This window comes from Scyliorhinus canicula, chromosome 5 (assembly GCF_902713615.1).
Source record: "Scyliorhinus canicula chromosome 5, sScyCan1.1, whole genome shotgun sequence".
In the NCBI taxonomy this organism is placed as follows: Eukaryota; Metazoa; Chordata; class Chondrichthyes; order Carcharhiniformes; family Scyliorhinidae; genus Scyliorhinus; species Scyliorhinus canicula.
In genome coordinates, this window is record NC_052150.1 from 228,704,335 (window position 1) to 228,728,824 (window position 24,490).

General features: G+C 47.5%; 1 protein-coding gene across 1 annotated transcript in view; it reads left to right on the plus strand.

Moving 5' to 3' along the window:
- Positions 1–24,490, plus strand: part of LOC119965715 — a 143,981-nt gene that overhangs the window by 60,753 nt on the left and 58,738 nt on the right. Inside the window, exons 8-17 of the mRNA XM_038796476.1 lie at positions 5,617–5,829; positions 6,584–6,790; positions 10,566–10,747; positions 11,651–11,783; positions 11,979–12,041; positions 13,990–14,109; positions 17,434–17,689; positions 20,152–20,285; positions 20,623–20,820; positions 24,001–24,152. Coding sequence (XP_038652404.1) covers positions 5,617–5,829; positions 6,584–6,790; positions 10,566–10,747; positions 11,651–11,783; positions 11,979–12,041; positions 13,990–14,109; positions 17,434–17,689; positions 20,152–20,285; positions 20,623–20,820; positions 24,001–24,152 — 1,658 coding nt within the window. The remainder of the gene's footprint in view (positions 1–5,616; positions 5,830–6,583; positions 6,791–10,565; positions 10,748–11,650; positions 11,784–11,978; positions 12,042–13,989; positions 14,110–17,433; positions 17,690–20,151; positions 20,286–20,622; positions 20,821–24,000; positions 24,153–24,490) is intronic.

Below are 24,490 nucleotides of genomic sequence, written 5' to 3' on the forward strand. Positions count from 1 at the left end.
TGCGAGCATCGCCGGTCGGCAATTAATGTCCATCCCTAAAAGTGGTGGTGAGCTGCCTTCTTGTACCGCTGCTTGTGGTGTAGGTACACCCGATTGTGCTGTCAGGGAGGGAGTTCCAGGATTTTGATCTTGCGACAGTGAAGGAATGGAAATATATTTCAGGAAGGTGTGTGGCTTGGAGAGGAACAGTCATGTATCTGTTGCCCTCCTGGGGGAACTGGAAGATAAATTTGGCCTTCCCCAAGGGAACATGTTCAGATACTTGCAGGTAAAGGCATTTGCTAGGCGACAGGTAGAGGGATTCCCTTTGCTGCCCTCGCAGGGGACGATGGACAGAGTGCTTTCGGGGGGTGTGGGTCAGAGAGGGGAAGGTGTCTGACATCTATAAGGTAATGCAGGAGGTGGAGGAGTCGTCAGTGGAGGAGCTGAAGGCTAAATGGGAGGGGGAACTTGGGGAGCAGATAGAGGACGGGACTTGGGCGGATGCCTTGGAGAGAGTCAACTCTTCCTCCTCATGTGCGAGGCTTAGTCTCGTCCAGTTTAGGGTGCTGCACCGGGCCCACATGTCCGGGACTAGGATGGGTGGGTTCTTTGGGGGTGGGGATGGGTGCGCCGGGTGTTCGGGGAGTCCGGCGTACCACGCCCATATGTTCTGGGCATGCCCAGCACTGGATGAATTCTGGAGGGGGGTGGCGGGGACGGTGTCGAGGGTGGTTGGATCCAGGGTCAAACCAGGGTGAGGACTCATGATTTTTGGGGTTGCGGTGGGGCCGGGAGTGCAGGAGGCGAAGGAGGCCGGTGTCCTGGCCTTTGCATCCCTAGTAGCCCGTCGAAGGATTCTGCTACAGTGGAAGGATGCAAGGCCCCCAAGTGTGGAGACCTGGATCAGTGACATGGCGGGATTTATAAAACTGGAAAGGGTCAAATTTGCCCTGAGAGGATCAATACAAGGGTTCTATAAACGGTGGCAGCCTTTTCTGGACTTATTGTAGTATCTATTCTGTAACTTTATATTGTGTTAATTTGCGTTGTTGTTAAAATGCTGTGTTGTTCTTGGAGGTGGGGCGAATGTTTATGATTGTTAATATTATTGTTATTTTTGGTATTTTACTAAGGTGCGTTATTGTTGTATAAATTCAATTTTTCAATAAAAATTATTTCAAAAAAAAAGTATCTGTTGCCCATGTACTTCTTGATGGCAGCAGTCAGAGGTTTGGAAAGTGCTGTCTATGTGTTGCCACTGGGCGGAAAGGTCTCAAAATGAAACCCTGGCTCAGAAGATTGTAACATTTTACTTTTAAGAAAACATGGAGGAACAGTCACAGAACTACGAGTTAATTTTTAACAACAATAAAAAAAATTAAACATAAAAAGTTTGATTTTAATACATTACTCCTTTACTATCCCTATAGTTCACAAATGTACACAGTTTTCAAAGGTAACACCCCAGTCTGAAACCAAATGGTTGAGGCCTGGTTGATTGTCACGAGCATTTCCAAACTCCACTCCCAAAAAAGATGTGCTTTAAAATAGTTTTTCAGTTTGAAAAATGCTTTCCATCAGCTGTTTGTGTTCAGAATCTACTCCATGTTTTCCAACTATCCTGTCAAATAAGCTTCCTCTCCACTGTTTTAACAAGGAATTCAGCTCCAGACTTTCCACCTGTCCTTGCAGGCTTCCTTTGTCTTGAAGGCTTTTACACAAACTCTGAGATCCGGCCATCAATTTCCACAATTATTTAAAAGAATGTCTCACAAACTGTAGTAAGACCTCACAAACCTCAAGGACTCCTACATCAGACTCCTATTTGTTGACTACAGCTCCGCCTTCAATACCATAATCCCATCCAAGCTCATATCAAAGCTCCAAAACCTAGGACTTGGCTCCTCACTCTGCAACTGGATCCTTGACTTTCTGACCAACAGACCACAATCAGTAAGAATAAACAACAACACCTCCTCCACAATAGTCCTCAATACCGGGGCCCCGCAAGGCTGCGTACTTAGCCCCCTACTATACTCCCTATGCACACATGACTGCGTGGCAAAATTTGGTTCCAACTCCATCTACAAGTTTGCTGACGATACGACCATAGTGGGCCGGATCTCGAATAATGACGAGTCAGAATACAGGAGGGAGACAGAGAACCTGGTGGAGTGGTGTAACGACAACAATGCCAGCAAAACTAAAGAGCTGTTCATTGACTTCAGGAAGCAAAGTTCTGTACACACCCCTGTCAGCATCAACGGGGCCGAGGTGGAGATGGTTAGCAGTTTCAAATTCCTAGGGGTACACATCACCAAAAATCTGTCCTGGTCCACCCACGTTGACGCTACCACCAAGAAAGCACAACAGCGCCTATACTTTCTCAGGAAACTAAGGAAATTCGGCATGTCCACATTAACTCTCACCAACCTTTACAGATGCACCATAGAAAGCATCCTATCGGGCTGCATCACAGCCTGGTATGGCAACTGCTCAGCCCAGGACCGCAAGGAACTTCAGAGAGTCGTGAACACTGCCCAGTCCATCACATGAACTTGCCTCCCATCCATTGACTCCATCTACACCTCCCGCTGCCTGGGAAAGCGGGCAGCATTATCAAAGACCCCTCCCACCGGGCTTACTCACTCTTCCAACTTCTTCCATCGGGCAGGAGATACAGAAGTCTGAGAACACGCACGAACAGTCTCAAAAACAGGTTCTTCCCCGCTGTTACCAGACTCCTAAACGACCCTCTTATGGACTGACTTCATTAACACTACACTCCTGTCTGCTTCACCCTGTTAGAGGTGAAAATATTCACACAAAGGTCTGAGTATAAGTAAAAAAAGCAGTTTATTATGTCAGAATTCTGGGGACAAGATCTGGGGGCTCCGCAGCCTCTGACAGCACCTTATCCCACTTGAGCTAAGGCTCGCATGGGTTAATATACTGATACAGAAGCGAAATCAGTTTGTAATCACATTTACATACAGCCAATCACCTTTATTTGCGTCACAATCATTACATGCAACTAATTAGACTTAATTAGTCCACCATTATCTCAGTCCATGCCATAAATGGTTATTAGGTTGTAATCTATTGCCTCTTCCTGCTGTTAAATTCCCAGCTCGTAGCTAGTTGGGCAGAACAGGGTTATCTTAAGGCATTTAGACCTTGGGCAAAGTTTGTGAATAGTTCATTGTCTGTGGGTCAGCTCCTGGCGATGAGTCACTTGTTTTGCACACAGGACTGTCTTCAGTATCACACAAAAAGCACATTGGGCTACGAAGTTAGCTACAATTTGCAACAATTAGCAGTCATATAAGACCATAAGACATAGGAGCGGAAGTAAGGTCATTCGGCCCATCGAGTCCACTCCACCATTCAATCATGGTTGATTTCAATATAATGTGAGAACAGAATTGGATATACTGTGAGAGACAGAATTTTCTCACCAACAATCCGATACCGGTGCTTATGTAGTTACATTGTGTACCTTGTGTTGCCCTATTATGTATTTTCTTTTATTTCCTTTTCTTCCCATGTACTTAATGATCTTTTGAGCTGCTCGCAGAAAAATACTTTTCACTGTACCTCGGTACACGTGACAATAAACAAATCCAACCCAAACCAAACTTTAGAACCACTTCAGATATATTTCTGGCCTTATAGAATTACAGTGCAGAAGGAGGCCACTCAGCCCATCGAGTCTGCACCGGCTCTTGGAAAGAGCACCCTATCCGAGGTCAACACCTCCACCCTATCCCCATAACCCAGTAACCCCACCCAACACTACGGGCAATTTTGGACACTAAGGGCAATTTATCATGGCCAATCCACCTAACCTGCACATCTTTGGACTGTGGGAGGAAACCGGAGCATCCGAAGGAAACCCACGCACACATGGGGAGGATGTGCAGACTCCGCACAGACAGTGACCCAAGCCGGGAATCGAACCTGGGACCCTGGGGCTGTGAAGCAATTGTGCTATCCACAATGCTACCGTGCTGCCCATTGCCTCTCATGAGTCAACTTCTTTTAAGCTTTATCTGTGACTTTACTGATCTTATTTTGGTTTCCTCTGCTCCTTTACTTCAGGCTTCTTAATTAGCTGCTCTTTAAGTTTCCTTCACAGGTTTTCCTAATGATTACTCCATAGTATGGCGTTTCTTCTAGCAAAGCTGAGAAAGATGTTCCCCCTCTAACTTCCCATAACCAACTGCCATGAATTCAGTAAAAAATATAATCACAAAAAAAGCTTCCTATCCTAAAGATGTCCCTGGTTACTAAGCAATAACTTTTAACTTCTCCCAGCTTGTTTAATTTTCACACTACAAAGCTCTCAAGCATAATAGAACCACAGTTTAAACTGATCAAACCCCCATACATACAAACACCTTTGTCTAACATGAATTAACTAGAGTTTTATTCTTCTTTCACAGAATCACTCCATTAAACCCACTTAAATCCATGCCTTATTTCTAATATTCAACAATTCAAATATAAATCCCTTAAAACTACCTGTTTTCCTGACATCTAAGATGCCGTGGCAAGTTGCTGCAGTGCATCTTCTACATGATACACACGGCTGCTAATGTGTGTTGGTGGGGGAATGATTGCATGTTTATAGAGGTGGATGGGGTTCCAATCAAGCGGGCTGCTTTGTCGTGGGTGGTGTTGAGTTTCTTGCGTGTTGTTGGAATGTCACTCATCCAACAAGTGGAGAGTATTCCATCATCACACCCCTGACTTGTGCCTTGTAGAAAGTGGACAGGCTTTAGTTTGTCAGGAGGTGAGTTATTCGCTGTGGAATTCCTAGCCTTTGACCTGCTCTGGTAGCCACAGTATTTATACGGCTGACCCAGTTCAGTTTGTGATCAACGGTAACTCCAGGATCTTGATTGTGGAAGATTCAACGATGGTAATGCAATTGAATGCAATGGGGAAATGGTTAGATTCTCTCTTTCTGTAGATGATGGCACAAAATTCTAAGAGACTTGCTTCCCTGATCCCTTTAAGCAATCTGGTGGGCTCTGGCAGCACTGAACCAGCAGCAGTAATTCTTGTCCAGTCCATAATTCTCAGCTCTTCCTCCATGTTCTATCCTGTCCAACCAATTACCACACACAGTAACACAGTTTCTGTTCTATTCTCAAGAGACCTGCTTCCAACACCAGGATCTGTTCTAAACTGCCAACAGTAACCGGAGAGCCACGTTTACATATTCACCAATCCAGTGGGCTCTGAACTGTCTGCTGCCAGTGGAACTCTTCCGCTACAATTAGATTTCTATTTGCTTCTTAGCTTTATATTCCCCTGGCAATCTCGGGCCATAGGAACCTAATGATGTTATAATCAGGAAATCAGTTGACCTCTTTCAGAATACTCCCAGCTTACTTTGGTCTGCTAAAAGGGGCAACGCCCCAAAAAGAAAACACAGGCTTTCCTCAAAGCACATGGATCATCACACATCACAGTTTGTGGGATCTTGCTGTGCTTAAATTTCTGCAAGCATTTTGTTGGCCTCATTGTGGTTTAGGAGGTCCAGCGGTTGTGAATCGTGCTCAAGAAAAGCTCTTTTTGGTTCTTCGCAACTGATTTTATATATCTGTTTATATTTTGGCGTCTCAGGAATGGCAAAATGAGCTCTTCTCGTTGTTGAGAGACATGAGCGACAAGAATGGGCGGCTGAAGAAGAGGAGGCCAGACCCTAACTCCGAGGCCAGCATGGCTTACAGTCGTGTGAAGGCCGTTTACGGAAAAATCCTCCCGTACAACGAGCTGAAGGAGATTCGGGATGTCACATCATACCTGGGGAAGACCGAGATCATCAGCGAGACACGGGTTAGTGAAATCTGTTTTGCTACTGTTATTTTGCCCTGTGCGCTGACTGAACAGGGAGGGAGGGAAGTTGCTTCCAGAGCCTCTGACCATTTAGTTTTTAACTGATGAAGATTTGTGAGAGAATTCACTAACTGTATATAGGTCCTGAATAGACTATGAATCACTTTTGGCTTCTATTTTTAAAGTCTCCAAAACCAACTTGTTATACTTCTATCATTGTGTGTTTCTGCTTCCCCTAGCTGTGCTGCTGTAATTGTGTTTAATCAGGGACCCTTCCGTGTTATCCCTTCCGTTCAAGTGTCTTGGAATGATTGATTGACCTGCCATCACAGAATGGCACAGCACAGTCTCACTCTGCTGCCCTTTCCCCAGAGCCCGGTAAATTCAAATATTTATCCATCTTCCTTCTTAAAGTTATTATTGAATCTGCTTCCACCTTCCTTTCAGGCAGCGCCTTCCAGATCACAACACGCTGTGTAAGGATTCCTCATCTCTCTTCTCCTTTTACCAATCATCGTGAACCCCTGCCCTCTGGTTACCGTCCCTCCTGCCACTGGAAACAGTTTCTCCTAATTTCCACCCTCAAATCCCGTCACAATTTTGTCTGCCTCTTTTAACCCCCCCCCCCCCCCCCCCCCCCCCCCCCCCCCCAAAACCTTCCCCGAAGGAGAGCAATCCCAGCTTTTCCAGTCTCTGCACTCAACTGTCCCTCATCGCTGGAACTATTCTAGTAAATTTCCCCTCTGTTCTCCAGGCCAGGGATTTCCGCTTCAAAGTGCAGCGTTTCATCGATTCCCGCACTGATGATTCCCGGGGCTGCCGTGGGGGTGAGTTTTGGCCGATTGTGAAGCGGGTGAGGATCCGAGTGCCAAGGTCGGCAGTGCTGCGGACTGGAGCTGTCCTGGTGGACCTTCCGGGTATCAGAGACTCCAACACCGCGAGGAACAACATTGCCAAGGAGGTGAGCGAGCGAGGCCTTCTGCCACCAACTGGAACCGGGTGGGGCGAGGAAGGAGTGAGAGCAAGCCGTTAGCCCAGCTCCTCTTCTGGTCAAAACCGGCCAGGAAGTGAGAGCGAGAGTCAGACCATTGATTATAAAGCCCCTGAGTACAAGGTGATGCCTTGAATACTTTGGGGAAGGTGGTGGCATAAGGGTATTGTCATTGGATTAGTAATCTCGAGCCCCAGGGTAATGCTCTGGGAATCCAGGTTTGAATCCTGCCTTGGCAGATGAAGAAGTTTGAATTCAATAAAAATCATCATAGAATCCCTACAGTGCAGAAGGAGGCTGTTCGGCCCATTGAACTTGCAGCAACCCTCTGAAAGAGCATTCCAACTAACGCGCACACCTTTGGACAATAAAGGGCAATTTTAGTATGACCAATCCACCTAACCAGATCTTTGGACTGATATTAAAAGTCTAATGATGACTGTGAACCCGTTGTCGATTGTCAAAAAACCCATCTGCTTCACTAATATCCTTTCGGGAAAGAAATCTGCCGTCTTCGCCTGGTCTGGCATACTTGTGACTCCAGATCCACAGCAATGTGGTTGACTCTTAAGAGTCCAGTTGAACGGCAATTAGGGATGGGCAATAAATGCCCGCCCAACCAGCGATGTCCACAGCCCATGCAATAATTTTTTTAAACTGTTGCTCACTGGGTCAAGTCAGACACAGGCCAGACTGGGTAAGGACAGCAGATTTCCTTCCTTAAAAAGGACCCAGGCGCCTTCTTGAGCTGTGACCTACAGGGCTACGGGCACAATGCAGGCTAGAGAGCTCCCACTCCTCATCTGATGGGATGATAAGGGGAGCAGGTGGTGCTTTTTAAGCACATGGTAGTGGGTTTGGGGGTAGGGGTTATTATAGCAGATTGATGATTTGGTCCATCGAGTTTGAATTTAATCTTCTCCACAGGGTGTGCAGGTGAGTTGTGTGGGGGTGAGGTATAGCCATTGCAGCCCACGCTTTGCTGGTGCAGCTAACTCTCTCTCTGTACCGTCATGGTTGCTGACTAGGCCAGAATTTATCATCCCTCAATATCCCCAAGAAACTGCTCGTGAGCTGCTGCCTTGAACACAACTGTGTTGTTCACTGGGTTATTTTGGAGAGTAGTTAAGAGTCAGCCACATTGTTTAGAGTCACGAGCAGGCCAGCCTGGGTAAGGATGGCAAATTTCCTTCCCTAAAAAGGACTCCCATGTCTGTTTGAGGAACTGACCTGCAGGGTTACGGACACAATGCTGGAAGGTGGGATTAGGCTGGGTGCCTCGGGCTGAATGGCCTTCTGGGTCTCAATTTTTCTGTGATTCAGGACATGAGTGAAAGAGGTGGGTTTTTAGTATTATGAAAAAAAAAGGTTATTTTAAGGGATTTTTAGCAAACATTAGAAATAAGGGATAGTTTTAAGTGTGTTTATTTTAATATTTCTTTGCCTGGAATGGTAAAACCAATAGTTAGATTCAGGCTGGACAAAGATGTATGTGTGGGGTTGGTTTCAATTCCAACTGTGATTCTATTGAGCTCAGAGAGGGCTATGGCATGACGAGTAAATAAAGCAGCAATGGTTGCTTAGCAAGGTAGTGTTTGAGTTTAGCTAATTTGATTGCAGTTGGAGATAGGTAGTGAGTACACGGAGTATACGGGTACACGGAGGGAGAATTCAAATTACCTAACAGCGCGTCTTTCGGGACTTGTGGGAGGAAACCAAAGCACCCAGAGGAAACCCACACAGACACGGGGAGAACGTGCAGACCCAAGCCGGGAATCGAACCTGGGACCCTGCCGCTGTGAAGCAACAGTGTTAACCACTGTTGCTACCGTGCCACCCTGAGAGAAGGCAGATCTCGTAGCTCTGCTAGAAGCAGTTGGTTTTAGAAGACTAAAGAGGGAGTGTCTCTCTCGGCCTTGTTAGAAGAAAAACCATATATGGAGCAATGGTTAAGAAAACATATGCTGGAAACCTAAAGTTAAGCTAGTTAAGGAAACTAGAGAAATGAAGTAATTAATTTAAATAATTGTGGAAATCCGTGGCTGGATCTAGAGTAAAAACCATTAAGACAAAAGAAATCCTAAACGGGGTGGTGTTAATCCTGGACTGGATTCGCTGTTAAAAGTGGAGCAGAAGCTTTGTTTGCGAGAGTCATTCATAAAACCTGGACTGGATTTCAGAATGCAAACAGTCAAAGGAAAGCATTATTACGAGAGGATCTAACCCTCACCCTTTGACATTCAATGGCATTAGCATTGCTGAATCCTCCACAGTTGGCGGCACAGTGAGACAGTGGTTATCACTGCTTCCTCTCACTGCGCCAGGCATCCGGGTTCAATTCTGGCCAGAGGTGACTGTCTTTGTGGAGTTTGCACATTCTCCCCGTGTCTGCGTGGGTTCCATCCGAGTTCTCCAGTTTCCTCCCACAGTCCAAAGATGTGCAGGTTAGGTGAATTGGCCATGCTAAATTGTCCCTTAGTATCCAAAGTTGTGCAGGTTAGCTGGGGTTACAGGGATAGGGTGGGGGAGTGGACCCATGTAGGGTGCTCTTTCAGAGGGTCTGCGTGGACTCAACGGGCCGAATGGCCTTCTCTGCTTTGTAGGGATTCTCTGAACTATCAACATCCTGGGAATTACCATTGACCAGAAACTAAACTGGACTAGCCATTTAAATACTGTGGCTACAAAAGCAGGTCAAAGGCTAGGAATCCTGTGGAGAGTAACTCACCTCCTGACACCCCCCCCCCCCCCCCCCCCCCCCCCTAAAAGCTTGTCCACCATCTACAAGGCACAAGTCAGGAGTGTGATGGAATACTCTCCACTTCCCTGGATGAGTGCAGCTCCAACAATGTTTAACACCATCCAGGGAAAGCAGCCGCTTGATTGCTCCCCCTTCCACAAACATTCAATCCATTCACCAACGATGAACAGTAGCGGCCATGTGCACCATCTACAACAAAAACAGAAAATACTGGACAATCTCAGCAGTTGTGACCACAGTAACAGTTCTTACTGTGCTCACCCCAGTCCAACGCCGGCATCTCCACATCATGGCTACCATTGACACCGCAAACTGCCGGCTCAAAGTGGAGAGGATCTCCAGGAAGATCGCGCCTTCTTACTGTGCTCACCCCAGTCCAACGCCGGCATCTCCACATCATAGCAGTTGTGACAGCATCTGTGGAGAGAAAAGGGAGCTGATGTTTCTAGACTTGAGATGTTCGCTCCCTTCTCTCTCCACAGACGCTGTCAGACCTACTGAGATGTCCAGTATTTCCTGTTTTTGTTTCAAATTCCAGCATCTGCAATAATTTGATTTCTGTACCATCTACAAGATGCGTTACAGAAACTAACCCAGGTTGCTTAGGCACCTTCCAAATTAATGGTCACTACCATCTAGAAGGACAAGAGCAGCAGATACTTGGGAACTCCACCTCTGGAGGTTCCTCTCCCAAGTCACTCACCACCCTGACTTGGAATTATATTGCCGTTCCTTCACTGTCGCTGGGTCAAAATCCTGGAACACCCTCTCTAACAGCACAGTGGGTGTACCTGCACCTCAGGGACTGTAGTGGTTCAAGAAGGCAGCTCACCACCACTACCTCAATGGCAACTAGCATTGGACAATAAATGCTGGACTAGCCAATGACGCCCACATCCCATAAGAATGAGTTGAGAAAAATTAGGGATTACACTGCAGGGCGAGTGTCAGGCTGTAATTCTGCCGTGTCTCTCTTGTGCTCAGTACCTGACAAACTGCGACGCTGTGTGGATTGTGGCTAATGTGACGCGGGCGATCGATGACAAGACAGCCAAGGACATGTTGGACGAGAGTCTCCGCAGACAGCTCCTGATGGATGGTCAGTACGGGCGCATCGCCTTCATCTGCACCAAGTCCGACTCGCACAATGTAACCGAGATCCTCAGGTACGGGGGCATATGGTGGCGGTGATTAACAAAGACGGAATAAGGGATTAGGAAGGGATGACCAGAGTTTGGTCTGTGATGTGATTTCATTTATTTAGTTATTTAACTAAATTTAGAGTACCCAATTATATATTTTATTTTCCAATTAAGGGGCAATTTAGTGTGGCCAATCCACCTAACTTGCACATCTTTGGGTTGTGAGGGTGAAACGCACGCAGACATGGGGAGAATGTGCAAACTCCACACGGACAGTCACTCAGGGCCGGGAGTAGAACCCGGGTTCTCAGCGTCGCAGTCCCAGTCAGTGGTGTGATTTAAGTAGGGGTTTAGAGGGTAAAGCTTTCAGAGCAACTGGCGGAATGTCCAGTTCGTACAACTGCCCACCATTGGGCAAAGGGAGTTTCAGAAAGTACCCAAGAAGCTGGGGTCGGAGGAACGCAGTGTCGGGATGGGGGCAGGGAGAGGGGGGTGAGGATGGTGAACGAGCTGAAGACTAGGAGGAGGCCATTCAGCCCCCATGTATGAGCACAGGGTGATGGGTGAATAGGACAGCAGGATGGTACGTGGTGGGTGGGCATGGTAGAAATGTGTAAGGCCTACTTCAAGGCGCCGAGGTCCCAGGTTCGATCCTGCCTCTGGGTCACTGTCCGTGTGGAGTTTGCACATTCTCCCCGTGTTTGCATGGGTTCCGCCCCCATAACCCATGTGCAGGTTAGGTGGATGGGCCATGCTAAATTGCCCATTAATTGGAAAAAAATAATTTGAAACTCTAAATTTTTTTTTTAAGTGTGCGAGGCCGGGGATGGGGGTTTGTGATCAATGCTTGTGTGAGGAACGGTGCAGGAATGCTCAGAGCATTAATAGCTCAGTCTTGGGTTAACTGTGGTCTCCTGTCCTTTTCAGAGCCCTGCCTCAAACCAGCGACTGCAACCTTCTGGAAGATGAGATTGTGGAGCTGAAGAACGAAATTGAAAAACGACAGACTGAGCAACTGACCTGGGAGTCAGAGTTGGAGCGGTTACAAGTATGCACTCAGGTATTGGTTTCTCTGGGTGATGGAGGGACAGCATAGCAGCGATAAGAGCAAGGTATAATGTGACACCTCTGCTTAGGTGCAGAGAGCTTCTGGTTCCAGTTCAAACACTGACTCAGCCGTCCTCGCTCTCTGAAATGGAATCTTGTTAATCTACAATAACTGCCATGCTGGTTGCCTTTTGTCTCCTGTTAACAGATTGAAAGGAGAGATTCCAGGGCCAAACAGCTCGAGTGTGCCATCAAACACCAGGCATCGGAGGTCAGCATTTGCTCAATGAATTTTCCTGTACTTATGCTCCTGTTACCAATTGATTTTAATTTCATTCTTTCATGGGATGTGGACTTTGCTAGCAAGGCCAGCATGTGCTACCCGCCTCTAATTGCCCTTGAGAAGCTGGTGGTGAGCTGCTTTCTTGAACCATGCAGTTCATGTGGTGTAGGTACACCCACTGTGCTGTTAGGGAGGGTGTTCCAGGATTTTAGCCCAGTGACAGTGAAGAAACGGTGATATATTTCCAAGTCAGGGTGGTGAGTGACGTGGAGGGGAACCTCCAGGTGCTGGGGTTCCCAGGTATCTATTGCTCTTGTACTACTAAATGGAAGAGGTTGTGGGTTTGGAAGGTGCTGCCTAAGGAGGTTAAAGTCCAACAGTGTTGTAAGACTTCTTACTGTGCTCGCCCCAGTCCAACGCCGACATCTCCACATCTTGGTGAGTTACTGCAGTGCATCTTGTAGATGGTATACATGGCTGCCACTGTGCATCGGTGGGGGAGAGTTTGAATGTTTGTGGAAGGAGGAGCAATAAAGCAGGCAGCTTTGTCTTGGATGGTTGTTGGAGCTGCACTCATCCAGGCAAGTGGAGAGTATTCCATTATACTCCTGACTTGTGCCTTCGATGGTGAATGGACTTTGGGGGTCAGGAGGTGAGTTACTCACCACAGGATTTCCAGCCTCTGACCTGCTCTTGTATCCACAGTGTTTACATATAGATACATACATAGATACATAGAAGATAGGAGCAGGAGGAGGCCTTTTGGCCCTTCGAGCCTGCTCCGCCACTTATCACGATCATGGCTGACCATCCAACTCAATAGCCTAATTCTGCTTTCTCCCTTTGATCCCATTCTCCCCTTTTGTGCCACTGTCCCTTTCCTCCCATTGACTTCACTTATTTCAATAAGTCTATTCTGTGGTATTTTATTAAACACCTTTTGGAAGTCCGTATACACATCAACCACACTAGCCTCGATAGTCATCTCTTTCAAAGCCAACTTGATTTGTCTTTGACCTTTACCAAAAGCCAATTAATTTTGTCCTGGGTTATTGCCTCCCACCACACCCCCAGCATTAGGCTGACTGCTTTGTGGTTCTGGATTTATTCACCTTCCTTTTCTGCACTTCCCACTCTTAAGTTCCCTCAGCAATTTAGGATTGATCCAATCCGGGTCAAGTGATGTTTCTGCTTTGATGCTGCTCTTTCCCAATATTGCTGCAGCCACCTGGTTTACTGGTACATTGGCAGCATGTGAGGACAGATCCAGAGTTAGTGCCCCAGTCACGTGCTCTCAGCTTTTTGGTGTCTCTGTTTCCTTTGACCACACCTTTTGTTACCTTTCTCTTATGTTAGCTGCTAATGATTCTCCCTCTAAGTTTGGTCCTCTTATGACGCAGGCCATTCAGCCCATCATGTCTGTGCTGGCTATCTGTCTTACATTTGTCAAAGCTTCCTTTTTTGTGTTGTATTTTAATTTCCCAAATGTTTCAGACCACTGTCAAACCTTTAAAAAAAACATTTTTTTTTAGAGTAACCAATTAATTTTTTCCAATTATGGGGCAATTTAACGTGGCCAATCCACCTAACCTGCACATCTTTGGATTGTGGGGGTGAAACCCACGCAAACACGGGGAGAATGTGCAAACTCCACACGGACAGTGACCCAGAGCCGGGATCGAACCTGGGGCCTCAGAGCCGTGACGCAGCAGTGCTAACCCACTGCGCCACCGTGCCGCCCTGACCACTGTCAAATCTGAGCATTTATTCCAACCTTGGTCCCTCTTCTGCTTTCCCCTCCAAATGTGCTTTGGACAGGTATGGGGTGGATATGGTGATTGGTGTCTTCCCTTGGGTGTGTGAGCTTGGTTTTCTTATCATGAAATATGGGGATCTATGTGTGGGTGTATTTATCTCCTGCCTCCCTCTCACACAGTTGGATAAACTCCATCGCAGTATGAACCTGAAGCGACGTGAACTCTCCATGAACTCCATCAAGGCTCGAAACTTCTTCTGTAAGAGAAATATTCGACACAACTTCAAGTGTGGACTGCAGGTGGGTGCAAATTTAGCGGTGGAGGGGAAGATTGGAATAGGAGAGTTGTTCATGTGTGAGGTGCGAGGAAACTCTTCATGTCCCACTGCAGAGAGAGACATGAGAACAGCTCTGTGAACCTGAAACATTCGCTCCGTTTCTCTCCACAGATGTTGCCTGACCTGAGTATTTCCAGCATTTTTGTTCTCGTTTTAAAACATTGACTGTAACAAATTACTCACAAACACTACTGACTAAACACTTCTCTTTTTGTAGTTAACTTGTGCTTCAACTACAAAAAATGCCCATTGCGTTACCTGTGGAATTACAGTCCATTATAGCAAGCAGTCCACAGTTTCCCCAGCTTTCAAAGGGTACCTCCATATCCCTGCTTCGCTGAGGGGTTTTGGGTGACTGTTTCCAGGCGCTTTCCTGAGTTTTGGGAGTTGTTTGAAACAACCACCAGCTGTAAAACTTGTTCCAATGAGCTATCTTTCCCTGAGCCGTGCCAGACGAATCTCTCAAAATATTTAGATGGCAGTAGGATCTCTTTGACTAGAGAATGTCTCCCTCTGCATCCAGCTGTGGTAGTTAACAAAGTCAAACAGCCTCCTTCTCTGTTGATCACACACGACCTCTGTTGTGAAATGTTTGTTGATTTGTAGGGAATCCTTAGCCTTCTCTCAAAATTGGCTTCCTCTGCTCTCTTTCCCATGGCAACGTGAAACACATTAACCTTGTATCTAGGTAGAAATGCTTGAGAGACTAACTCCCTTTCAGCATAGAAGTAAATGGATAGTTGATGGCACAAGTATTTACAATGTTTTAAACTTCAATACTTTTCTAAGACTTTGGGAGACTCCAATTTTACTCATTATATTCAGAGGCTGCTGCCATTGTCTCCAAGTGTAAATACCTCGCACCTTCTTATCAGTAAAACAATCTCAGCCTTCCTTTGATCTCTGTAAGGATCCCCCTGGTTTCCCTTTATTTTCTGTTCTCTTGGATGTTTTAACTTCTGTATCTGGACGATTACTGAAACACCCCGGCAGGATGTGCTGGTTGGTCTGGCCCAGGGGAACCTCCGGTACAATGTAGTATTTGGGTGGTCTAGCCTGATGATGTCTAGACTTGATGGACTTGGTTGGCAGCCAGTCGGCTACTGATATTCCCAGGTCTTGACCCATAGTCTGTGCTGATTGGTGCTGGTGTTCGGACTGTTCTGCCAAACCCATACAGTTCTGGTTTAGCTCACAAGGCTAAATCGCTGGCTTTTAAAGCAGACCAAGCAGGCCAGCAGAACGGTTCAATTCCCGTACCAGCCTCCCCGGACAGGCGCCGGAATGTGGCGACTAGGGGCTTTTCACAGTAACTTCATTGAAGACTACTCGTGACAATAAGCGATTTTCATTTTTTTTTTTCATTTCCATTTTGAGAGATTGGAGCTCACTTTTGATTAAGAGGCTTGGAGAGCCGTAGTTCCCATTTCTCTCTCTCCCCTGATGACCTCTCTAAGGTCCTGAAGAAAAGGCCTTTCTCTCTCTCTCTCCACGGCCTCCAGGTAGATTCAGACCAACACCAGCTGCAGGCTGGGTTATTTGAAACCTCCTTTTAAAATCTGATAATTGGATAACTCTAATCTTGCCTCAGTGAGGCTGATGAATGCACATGCCAGAAGATCCAATGCTTCAACACTCCGGATCCTGAGAAGATAGCCGACTACAAATACTTCAACACCAGCAATAAGAACATACCTCTCACTTCCCCATTTTAAACCACTGTCATTTTGCTCCTTTCCCTTCCTCTGTGTGTGTCGTCCTGTGATATTTATGTTAAGCTTAGCCACTAGAGGGAGCTAAGGGACAGTACTATAAATTGCACTGGCTCTTGGGCTTGGGGAGATTAGACTTGGAGCTGAAGAAGATAAGATTCATAGTGTATTGCAGAGTTAGTTAAGATATAATTGTGGGCAGCACGGTGGCGCAGTGGTTAGTACTGCTGCCCCATGGCGCCAAGGTCCCAGGTTCGATCCTGGTTTTGGATCACTGTCCATGTGGAGTTTGCACATTCTCCACGTGTTTGTGTGGGTTTCGCCCCCACAACCTAAGGATATGCAAAATTTCAATAAAGATATAATTGTTATAGTTAGTAGTGTTAGTGAATGTAGTTTAATTCTTATATATATGTTTTCTATTCAGAATAAGTGTTGGACTAAAATTTAGTAGTGTTAATAAAATCAATTTAATAATAATAATCGCTTATTGTCTCAAGTAGGCTTCAATTAAGTTACTGTGAAAAGCCCCTAGTCACCACATTCCAGCGCCTGTTCAGGGAGGCCGGTACAGGAATTGAACCCGCGCTGCTGCCTTGTTCTGCATTACAAGCCAGCTATTTAGCCCACTGTGCTTTAGTTCTTCAAAAGAGCTTTGTGAATCTTTGTGATCACCACTCCTTCCATCCTGGAAACCCCTCACAAAGATCACCACAGTCTTGTGTGTTTTTGGGTAGAGGGTGGGACGATCAAGGGGAAAGCATTAGATTAACAGGCCATTATTCTAGTTTATTGCATGATTTAACTCTTGTCATAAATGCACAATTATTGGTTGTTACTTACAAATCTGGTGCCTGTAGGGCCTCGAAAACTTTGTAAGAAGTATTGGTAAATCCACCTGTGTTGCAACTCCAGGTCAGAGGGGGTGCCTGAGCCCCAGCCAAGGGTGTTGTGACATCCCAACAATCAAAACTACCCAAGTTTGCTGTCGGGTAGATGCTGAGAAGGTCACATGACCCCCTTCATTTACCCTAAATTAGTGCCACAAAATATTAAAATATTTTATGTCTCATTTTAACGCCATGGTCACTGTTTTGTTGAATTAATGTCTTAATTTATTTTTTCCTAAAATTTAGAGTACCCGATTATTTTTTTCCCCCAATTAAGGGGCAATTTACCGTGGCCAATCCACCTAACCTGCAGATCATTGGGTTGTGGGGGAGAAACCCACACAGACACGGGGAGAATGTACAAACTCCACACAGATAGTGACCTGGGGCCAGGATCGAACCCGGGCCCTCAGCGCCGTAGGCAGCAGTGCTAACTGTTGCGCCACCAATCTGAACAGCACCCTTAAACATTGCTGTTTTGAGATCTTGAAAATTGGTTGCTATGTTTTCTACATTGAACACTGTCTTGTATTTCCTGATGCTGTGGAGGGTGCAATCGAGGTACAAGATCTTTAAGTCACAGGAGATATCAACAATGGTTTCATCTTTTACTGCCTTTCTCTCCCTCAGAAACGCTTGGGAGCTCTCGGATTTATTTATTGTTATATTTTGATTTGTGTTTAGGAGTTGAAGCGTCAAGCCAAGACTGAAGAGCTGGACTCTGAGGAGGAGAAGGAGGAGAGCGATGAGGAGGAGGATGAAGAAGAGGATAATGATGATGATGTGGTTCACCCTCTGTTGACGGGGGGGCCTGAACCTGTCCTGAGCAGAGATGGGCAACTTCACGTGTTCACAGTCAGCTCCACCGAGTACCTGAAACTCCGTGATAAGCTGCTGCGCGATGGACCCCCTCAGGTGTTCAGCAGTATCGAGGACACAGGTTTAAGTTTTTCCGGATCTTCAGCCTCTCCATAGACCTCCTTTCAAGAGGGGTGGGGGTAGTCCAGGCTTAGCTTTATAACAGGGCAGGTTACACATGGCCGAGAGGTGGGAAAGGCCCTGGATTGCTAACCTCTGACCTGTTTGGTTCAGTTGGTTACAGGAGGAGGCCATCTGAAAATGAAATGAATGAAATGAAAAATGAATGAATGAAATGAAATGGAATTGTCCATCCTCCCTGTGCTGCCTCTTTGAAAGCACTCTCCAGTCGGCCCCACACCCCTGCTCTTTCCCCATACCTCTACAAATGTCTCATTTTCAAATATATACCCAATTCATTACAACTGAAGCTGCATCGACGTCCCCCGAGTGTGGTGTTCTGAGGGAGTGCTGCACTCTTGAGGTGCAGTCTTTCAATAGAAATGTTAAATTGAAGCTACAGTTGTCTGTGCTGATGCACATCCCCTGGGTACCTATTACAAAAGAAGTAAAGTGTTCCTGAGGTTTCTTTGACTCCCTTAAATGATACAACTACAATCTGATTGGTCTCATTGCTGTTGGTGGGATCTTGCTGTGCAAAATGGCTGCCGTCTTTGTCATCTCATGTATATAAAGCTTCTTCCTTCAGCCATCTTTGTCCCAACCTCTGATCTGCTCTGGTAGGAAGAAGGAATGGGGAAGGGGGTACCATTCAGTCCTTGCAACTTCTTTCACTATCCAGTGAGTTTGTTGCTGACCTTTGACCCAATTCCACATCCCCACCTTTTCCCCCATATCCTTTAACAACTTTTTCTAACAAAACACTTATCAAAGTTTTATATTAAGTATCGATCTGGGGTGGAGGGGGCAAGGGGGTTGCAGGGAGGAGGATTTGGGAAGGGAGGAGGTTTCTGAGGGAGGGGGGGGAGGGATGGTTACTAGAGAGGGGGTTGAGAAGGTAGTGACTGGGGAGACATTGGGGTGCTGGGGGGGAGTGACAGGGGCATTAGATGGAATGAGAGAGATTAACCATAAATTATCCGTCATATATCTTGAAAATCTGCAGTAGGTTTGGCATTTGTGAATCTGGTCAAGTTAAGTTACTGACTAACGCCGACCCCCTCGGATGCTGGTTTCAGAGACTTGGTGACGTTTGCTGGAGCAAACGCCCATGAGATGGTGGCGACTGTAGCCACTGTGTTGATACTGGAGGCAGTGAATGTTCAGACAGGTGGGAGCAGTTTGAGAACAGCTTGTGAAGGAGAATAGAAGCATTCATCCAATTAACCTCATCCACTGTAAGTGGAGTCCTGGTACTGTTCTCCTTGCTTGGCAAAAATGGATTGGTGCATGTTCCCCTGAGGTGAGATAAAGGTGTGGGGGTTGTTTGGAGGGAGTCCACTCTCACCTCCACACCCGCTCCACAAACCCTTCTCCTACCCATGCCAACCCGCCCCTCTCCCTCTCCATCCTACTGGCTGTGACCTGTTGGGTTGGAGTAGGGGTTTTGGTGGATAAAGCAGGAGAATGGACTTCCCATTTGTCATTTAATGGTTATTATGATGCTGGCGACCTCGTGACGTTCACGGGGAGGAGGACGGCACACTGGCGCAGTGGTTAGCACTGCTGCCTCACAGCTCCAGAGACCTGGGTTCAATTCTGGCCTCGGGTGACTATCTGTGCGGAGTCTGCACGTTCTCCCAATGTCTGCATGGGTTTCCTCCGGGTGCTCCGGTTTCCTCCCACAGTCCAAAGATGTGCAGGTTAGGTGGATTGGCCATGTTAAATTGCCCCTTACTGTCCAAGGATATGCAGGTTAGGTGGGGTTATTCGTTATGGGGGTAGAGTGGGTCTGGGTAGGGTTCCCTTTCATAGGATCGGTGCAGACTCGAATAGCCTCCTTGTACATTGTTGGAATTCTATTATTTTTTCAGGCAGAGCTGGATAGATTCCGGATTAACAAGGGGGTAAAAGGTTATTGGCGGTGGGCAGGAATGTGGGGTTGAGGATACAATCAGACCAGCCATGATCTTATATTGAATGGTGAAGCAGACTCAAGGGGGCTAAATGGCCTCTTCCTGATCCTAATTCAGATGTTCATAATTAAATGTCTCCACATAAGTAGGCTTACATTAACACTGCAATGAAGTTACTGTGAAAATCCCCTAGTCGCCACATTCCGGTGCCTGTTCAGGTCAACGGAGAATTCAGAATGTCCAGTTCACCCTAATAAGCACGTCTTTTGGGACTTGGGACATTGGCCACGCTTGCTGCCTGTGAAAGCACTCCACTACTGGGTGACGGGTTATGTAGGTGGAGAATTTCATTTGGAAGGCTTGAAAATGTGATGCCTTCTACATCTGAATAGTTGATGGAAGACCCTGCCTTGGCTCCCGGGAGCAGGAATCTGGGCTGGGGAGGTAATTGCTGAATCTCGATCACAGGAGAGATTGATTCTGTGTTTATTTTTTCGATTTCACACAGAAATCCCTGCGGTTCAGCGTTTCGTCCATCAGATCACCCTGGCACGCCGGGCGCTCGCCACAGAGATGGTCATCCGCAAGGTCGCCACCTTGATCAGTCATGTGGTTGCATACCTGACCAACCGCAGAGCCCAGGTGAATGACGGGGGACTAACGTTAGCAGGGTCGGGGGTGGAGGAATGTTGTGGGGAGGGGGGCGACAATGCACCAGGGAGTGGGGTGAACAGTCTTCCTTTCTTTTCCCTCTGCGGTGTTGGTTGGAGGGGGGCCGAGGTGCAGGGCATGATTGTGCGTTTGACTCTACTCTCTGCTGGTGCATTGTGATGTCCATTTCCCATAAACTGAGCCCAGGGCCATACCTGCTAATTCCTAATCACTGGAGTGCCTGGCTCCAATGGGAGCACAGCCCACTCCCAACCGGGTACCTCTGGGCAGTGCTAAACAGTACAGATAATCTGCTTTCTCTCCTCAGGATGCCTCTTATCAGGCACAGGTCCGAGTGACAGTGCAGACCTGTCTGTCCCGTGTGGAAGGACTTTTCCACCAAACAGCCGAGGATTGTAATCGGAAAATTGGATCTTCCTTTTCCCTCATCGAGACACAGCTGAACAATGGCATGAGATTGGCTGTGAAGAGTTCCAAGAGCAGTGTGCTGAGATGGGGATCGCAGGTAAGGGATCAAAGCTTGTATAACTCTGTATCAATCTCTAACTAATCCCACTGCCCCACTCTCTCCCCATAGCCATGTAACAATCCCTTACTAATCCCACTGCCCTACTCTCTCCCCATAGCCCTGTATCAATCTCTAACTAATCCCACTGCCCCGCTCTCTCCCCGTAGCCCGGTAACAATCCCAAACTAATCCCACTGCCCTACTCTCTCCCCATAGCTCTGTATCAATCCCAAACTAATCCCACTGCCCCACTCTCTCCCCATAGCCCTGTATCAATCCCAAACTAATCCCACTGCCCCACTCTCTCCCCATAGCTCTGTATCAATCCCAAACTAATCCCACTGCCCCACTCTCTCCCCATAGCCCTGTATCAATCCCAAACTAATCCCACTGCCCCACTCTCTCCCCATAGCTCTGTATCAATCCCAAACTAATCCCACTGCCCCACTCTCTCCCCATAGCCATGTAACAATCCCTTACTAATCCCACTGCCTCGCTCTCTCCCCGTAGCCCGGTAACGATCCCAAACTAATCCCACTGCCCCACTCTCTCCCCATAGCCCTGTATCAATCTCAAACTAATCCCACTGCCCTGCTCTCTCCCCAGAGCCCTGTATCAGTCCAAAACTAATCCCACTTCCCCGCTCTCTCCCCATAGCCCTGTATCAATCCCAAACTAATTCCACTGTCCCGCTCTCTCCCCATAGCCCTGTATCAATCACAAACTAATCCCACTGCCCTGCTCTCTCCCCGTAGCCCTGCATCAATCCCCAAATTAATCGCATTTCCCTGCTCTCTCCTCATGGCCCTGTATCAATCACAAGCTAATCCCATTGCCCCGCTCTCTCCCCATATCCCTGCATTAATCCCCAAACTGATTCCATTTCCCCGCTCTCCCCCCATAGCCCTTAATCAATATCAAACTAATCCCATTGCCCCACGCTCTCCCCATAGCCCTGTATCAATCCCCAAACTAATCCCACTGCCCCACTCTCTCCACATAGCCCTGCATCAGTCGCAAATTGATCCCACAGCCCCGCTCTCTTCCCATAGCTCTGTATGAATCCCAAACTAATCCCACTGCCCCGCTATCTCCCCATAGCCCTGTATTAATCCCAAATTAATCCCACTGCCCCGCTCTCTCCCCATAGCCCTGTATCAATCCCCAAACTAATCCCACTGCCCCGCACTCTCCCAATAGCCCTGTATCAATCCCAAACTAATCCCACTGCCCTGCTCTCTCCCCATAGCCCTGTATCAATCCCAAACTAATCCCACTGCCCTGCTCTCTCCCCATAGCCCTGTATCAATCCAAAACTAATCCCACTTCCCCGCTCTCTCCCCATAGCCCTGTATCAATCCCAAACTAATTCCATTGCCCCGCTCTCTCCCCATAGCCCTGAATCAATCACAAACTAATCCCACTGCCCCGCTCTCTCCCCATAGCCCTGCATCAATCCCCAAACTGATTCCATTTCCCCGCTCTCCCCCCATAGCCCTTAATCAATATCAAACTAATCCCACTGCCCCACGCTCTCCCCATAGCCCTGTATCATTCCCCAAATTGATCCCACTGCCCCGCTCTCTCCCCATAGCCCTGCATCAATCCCCAAACTGATTCCATTTCCCCTCTCTCCCCCCATAGCCCTTAATCAATATCAAACTAATCCCACTGCCCCACGCTCTCCCCATAGCCCTGTATCAATCCCCAAACTAATCCCACTGCCCCACTCTCTCCTCATAGTCCTGCATCAATCACAAATTGATCCCACAGCCCCGCTCTCTCCCCATAGCCCTGCATCAATCACAAATTAATCCCACAGCCCCGCTCTCTTCCCATAGCTCTGTATGAATCCCAAACTAATCCCACTGCCCCGCTCTCTCCCCATAGCCCTGCATCAATCCCAAACTAATCCCACTGCCCCGCTCTCTCCCCATAGCCCTGTATCAATCCCCAAACTAATCCCACTGCCCCGCACTCTCCCCATAGCCCTGTATCAATCCCCAAACTAATCCCACTGCCCCGCACTCTCCCCATAGCCCTGTATCAATCTCAAACCAATCCCACTGCCCCGCTCTCTCCCCATAGCCCTGTATCAATCCCAAACTAATCCCACTGCCCCACTCTCTACCCATAGCCCTGTATCAATCCCAAACTAATCCCACTGCACCGCTCTCTTCCCATAGCCCTGTATCAATCCCAAACTAATCCCACTGCCCCACTCTCTACCCATAGCCCTGTATCAATCCCAAACTAATCCCACTGCCCCGCTCTCTTCCCATAGCCCTGTATCAATCCCAAACTAATCCCACTGCCCCGCTCTCTCCCCATAGCCCTGCATCAATCCCCAAACTAATCCCACTGCCCCGCTCTCTCCCCATAGCCCTGTATCAATCCCAAACTAATCCAACTGCCCCACTCTCTCTCCATAGCCCTGTATCAATCCCAAACTAATCCCACTGCCCCACTCTCTACCCATAGCCCTGTATCAATCCCAAACTAATCCCACTGCACCGCTCTCTTCCCATAGCCCTGTATCAATCCCAAACTAATCCCACTGCCTCGCCCTCTCCCCATAGCCCTGTATCAATCCCAAACTAATCCCACTGCCCCGCTCTCTCCCCATAGCCCTGTATCAATCCCCAAACTAATCCCACTGCCCTGCTCTCTCCCCATAGCCCTGTCTCAATCCCAAACTAATCCCACTGCCCTGCTCTCTTCCCATAGCCCTGTATCAATCCCAAACTAATCCCACTGCCCCGCTCTCTCCCCATAGCCCTGTATCAATCCCCAAACTAATCCCACTGCCCTGCTCTCTCCCCATAGCCCTGTCTCAATCCCAAACTAATCCCACTGCCCTGCTCTCTTCCCATAGCCCTGTATCCAGTGTTTCCATGGGGAATGCATCAGGAGTCAGTCAGTTGTCCCTCCAGCTTTTATTGATAAAGGTGCAGTACCGCACATACAATATGAATTTAAGATTTGGTATTCTTGTGATTTTGTTCTGATGACTGCAAGATGAAAAGCTTTGACAGAATATTTCCTTTTTCAATCATGTGTATCATGAAAAGGAAATTGGATAAATACTCAAAGGAAAAACTTCAAGCCTGCCGTGTGGCACTTCTCTGTTCACTAGAAGTGACTTTCTGTTGTTTCTCTCCCCTCTCCAATGGGCAGCCCCCCCGTGGATATCTGTATTCAACCTATAAAGCTACCTGTGGCCGCAACGGGACCTTCACCTCTCCCTCATGTGGAACCATTGACTTCAACGAGGAGCTGACACACCCAATGTTCACCCCCGTAATGGTGATCTGGAGTGAGGTGTTCAGGTAAATCAACTTTTACCGTCTGTGAAGGGGAAGAGGGCTGATTGGGGGAGTGAATTTATGACGTGACAAAGAAAAACAGAAAAGTGAATAAATAAGGAGAGAGGGAAATGTAGATATTCGCAGGGACCTGGGTGTCCCTGTACATTCCTTCGCATGATGTGGGCGTCTCTAGCAAAGCCAGCATTTGTTAGTCGCATTCAGGGAGTCCAGCAACTCAGCCTTCAGCTCCGCAAAACAGCGCAGAAGAGAGGCCTGCTGCTCCTGCGCCCACTTCCACCAGTCCTCGGGTGTTCCGCCGGCCGCCATTTTGTCCTTCTTCCCCCGCTTTTCTTGGGGAG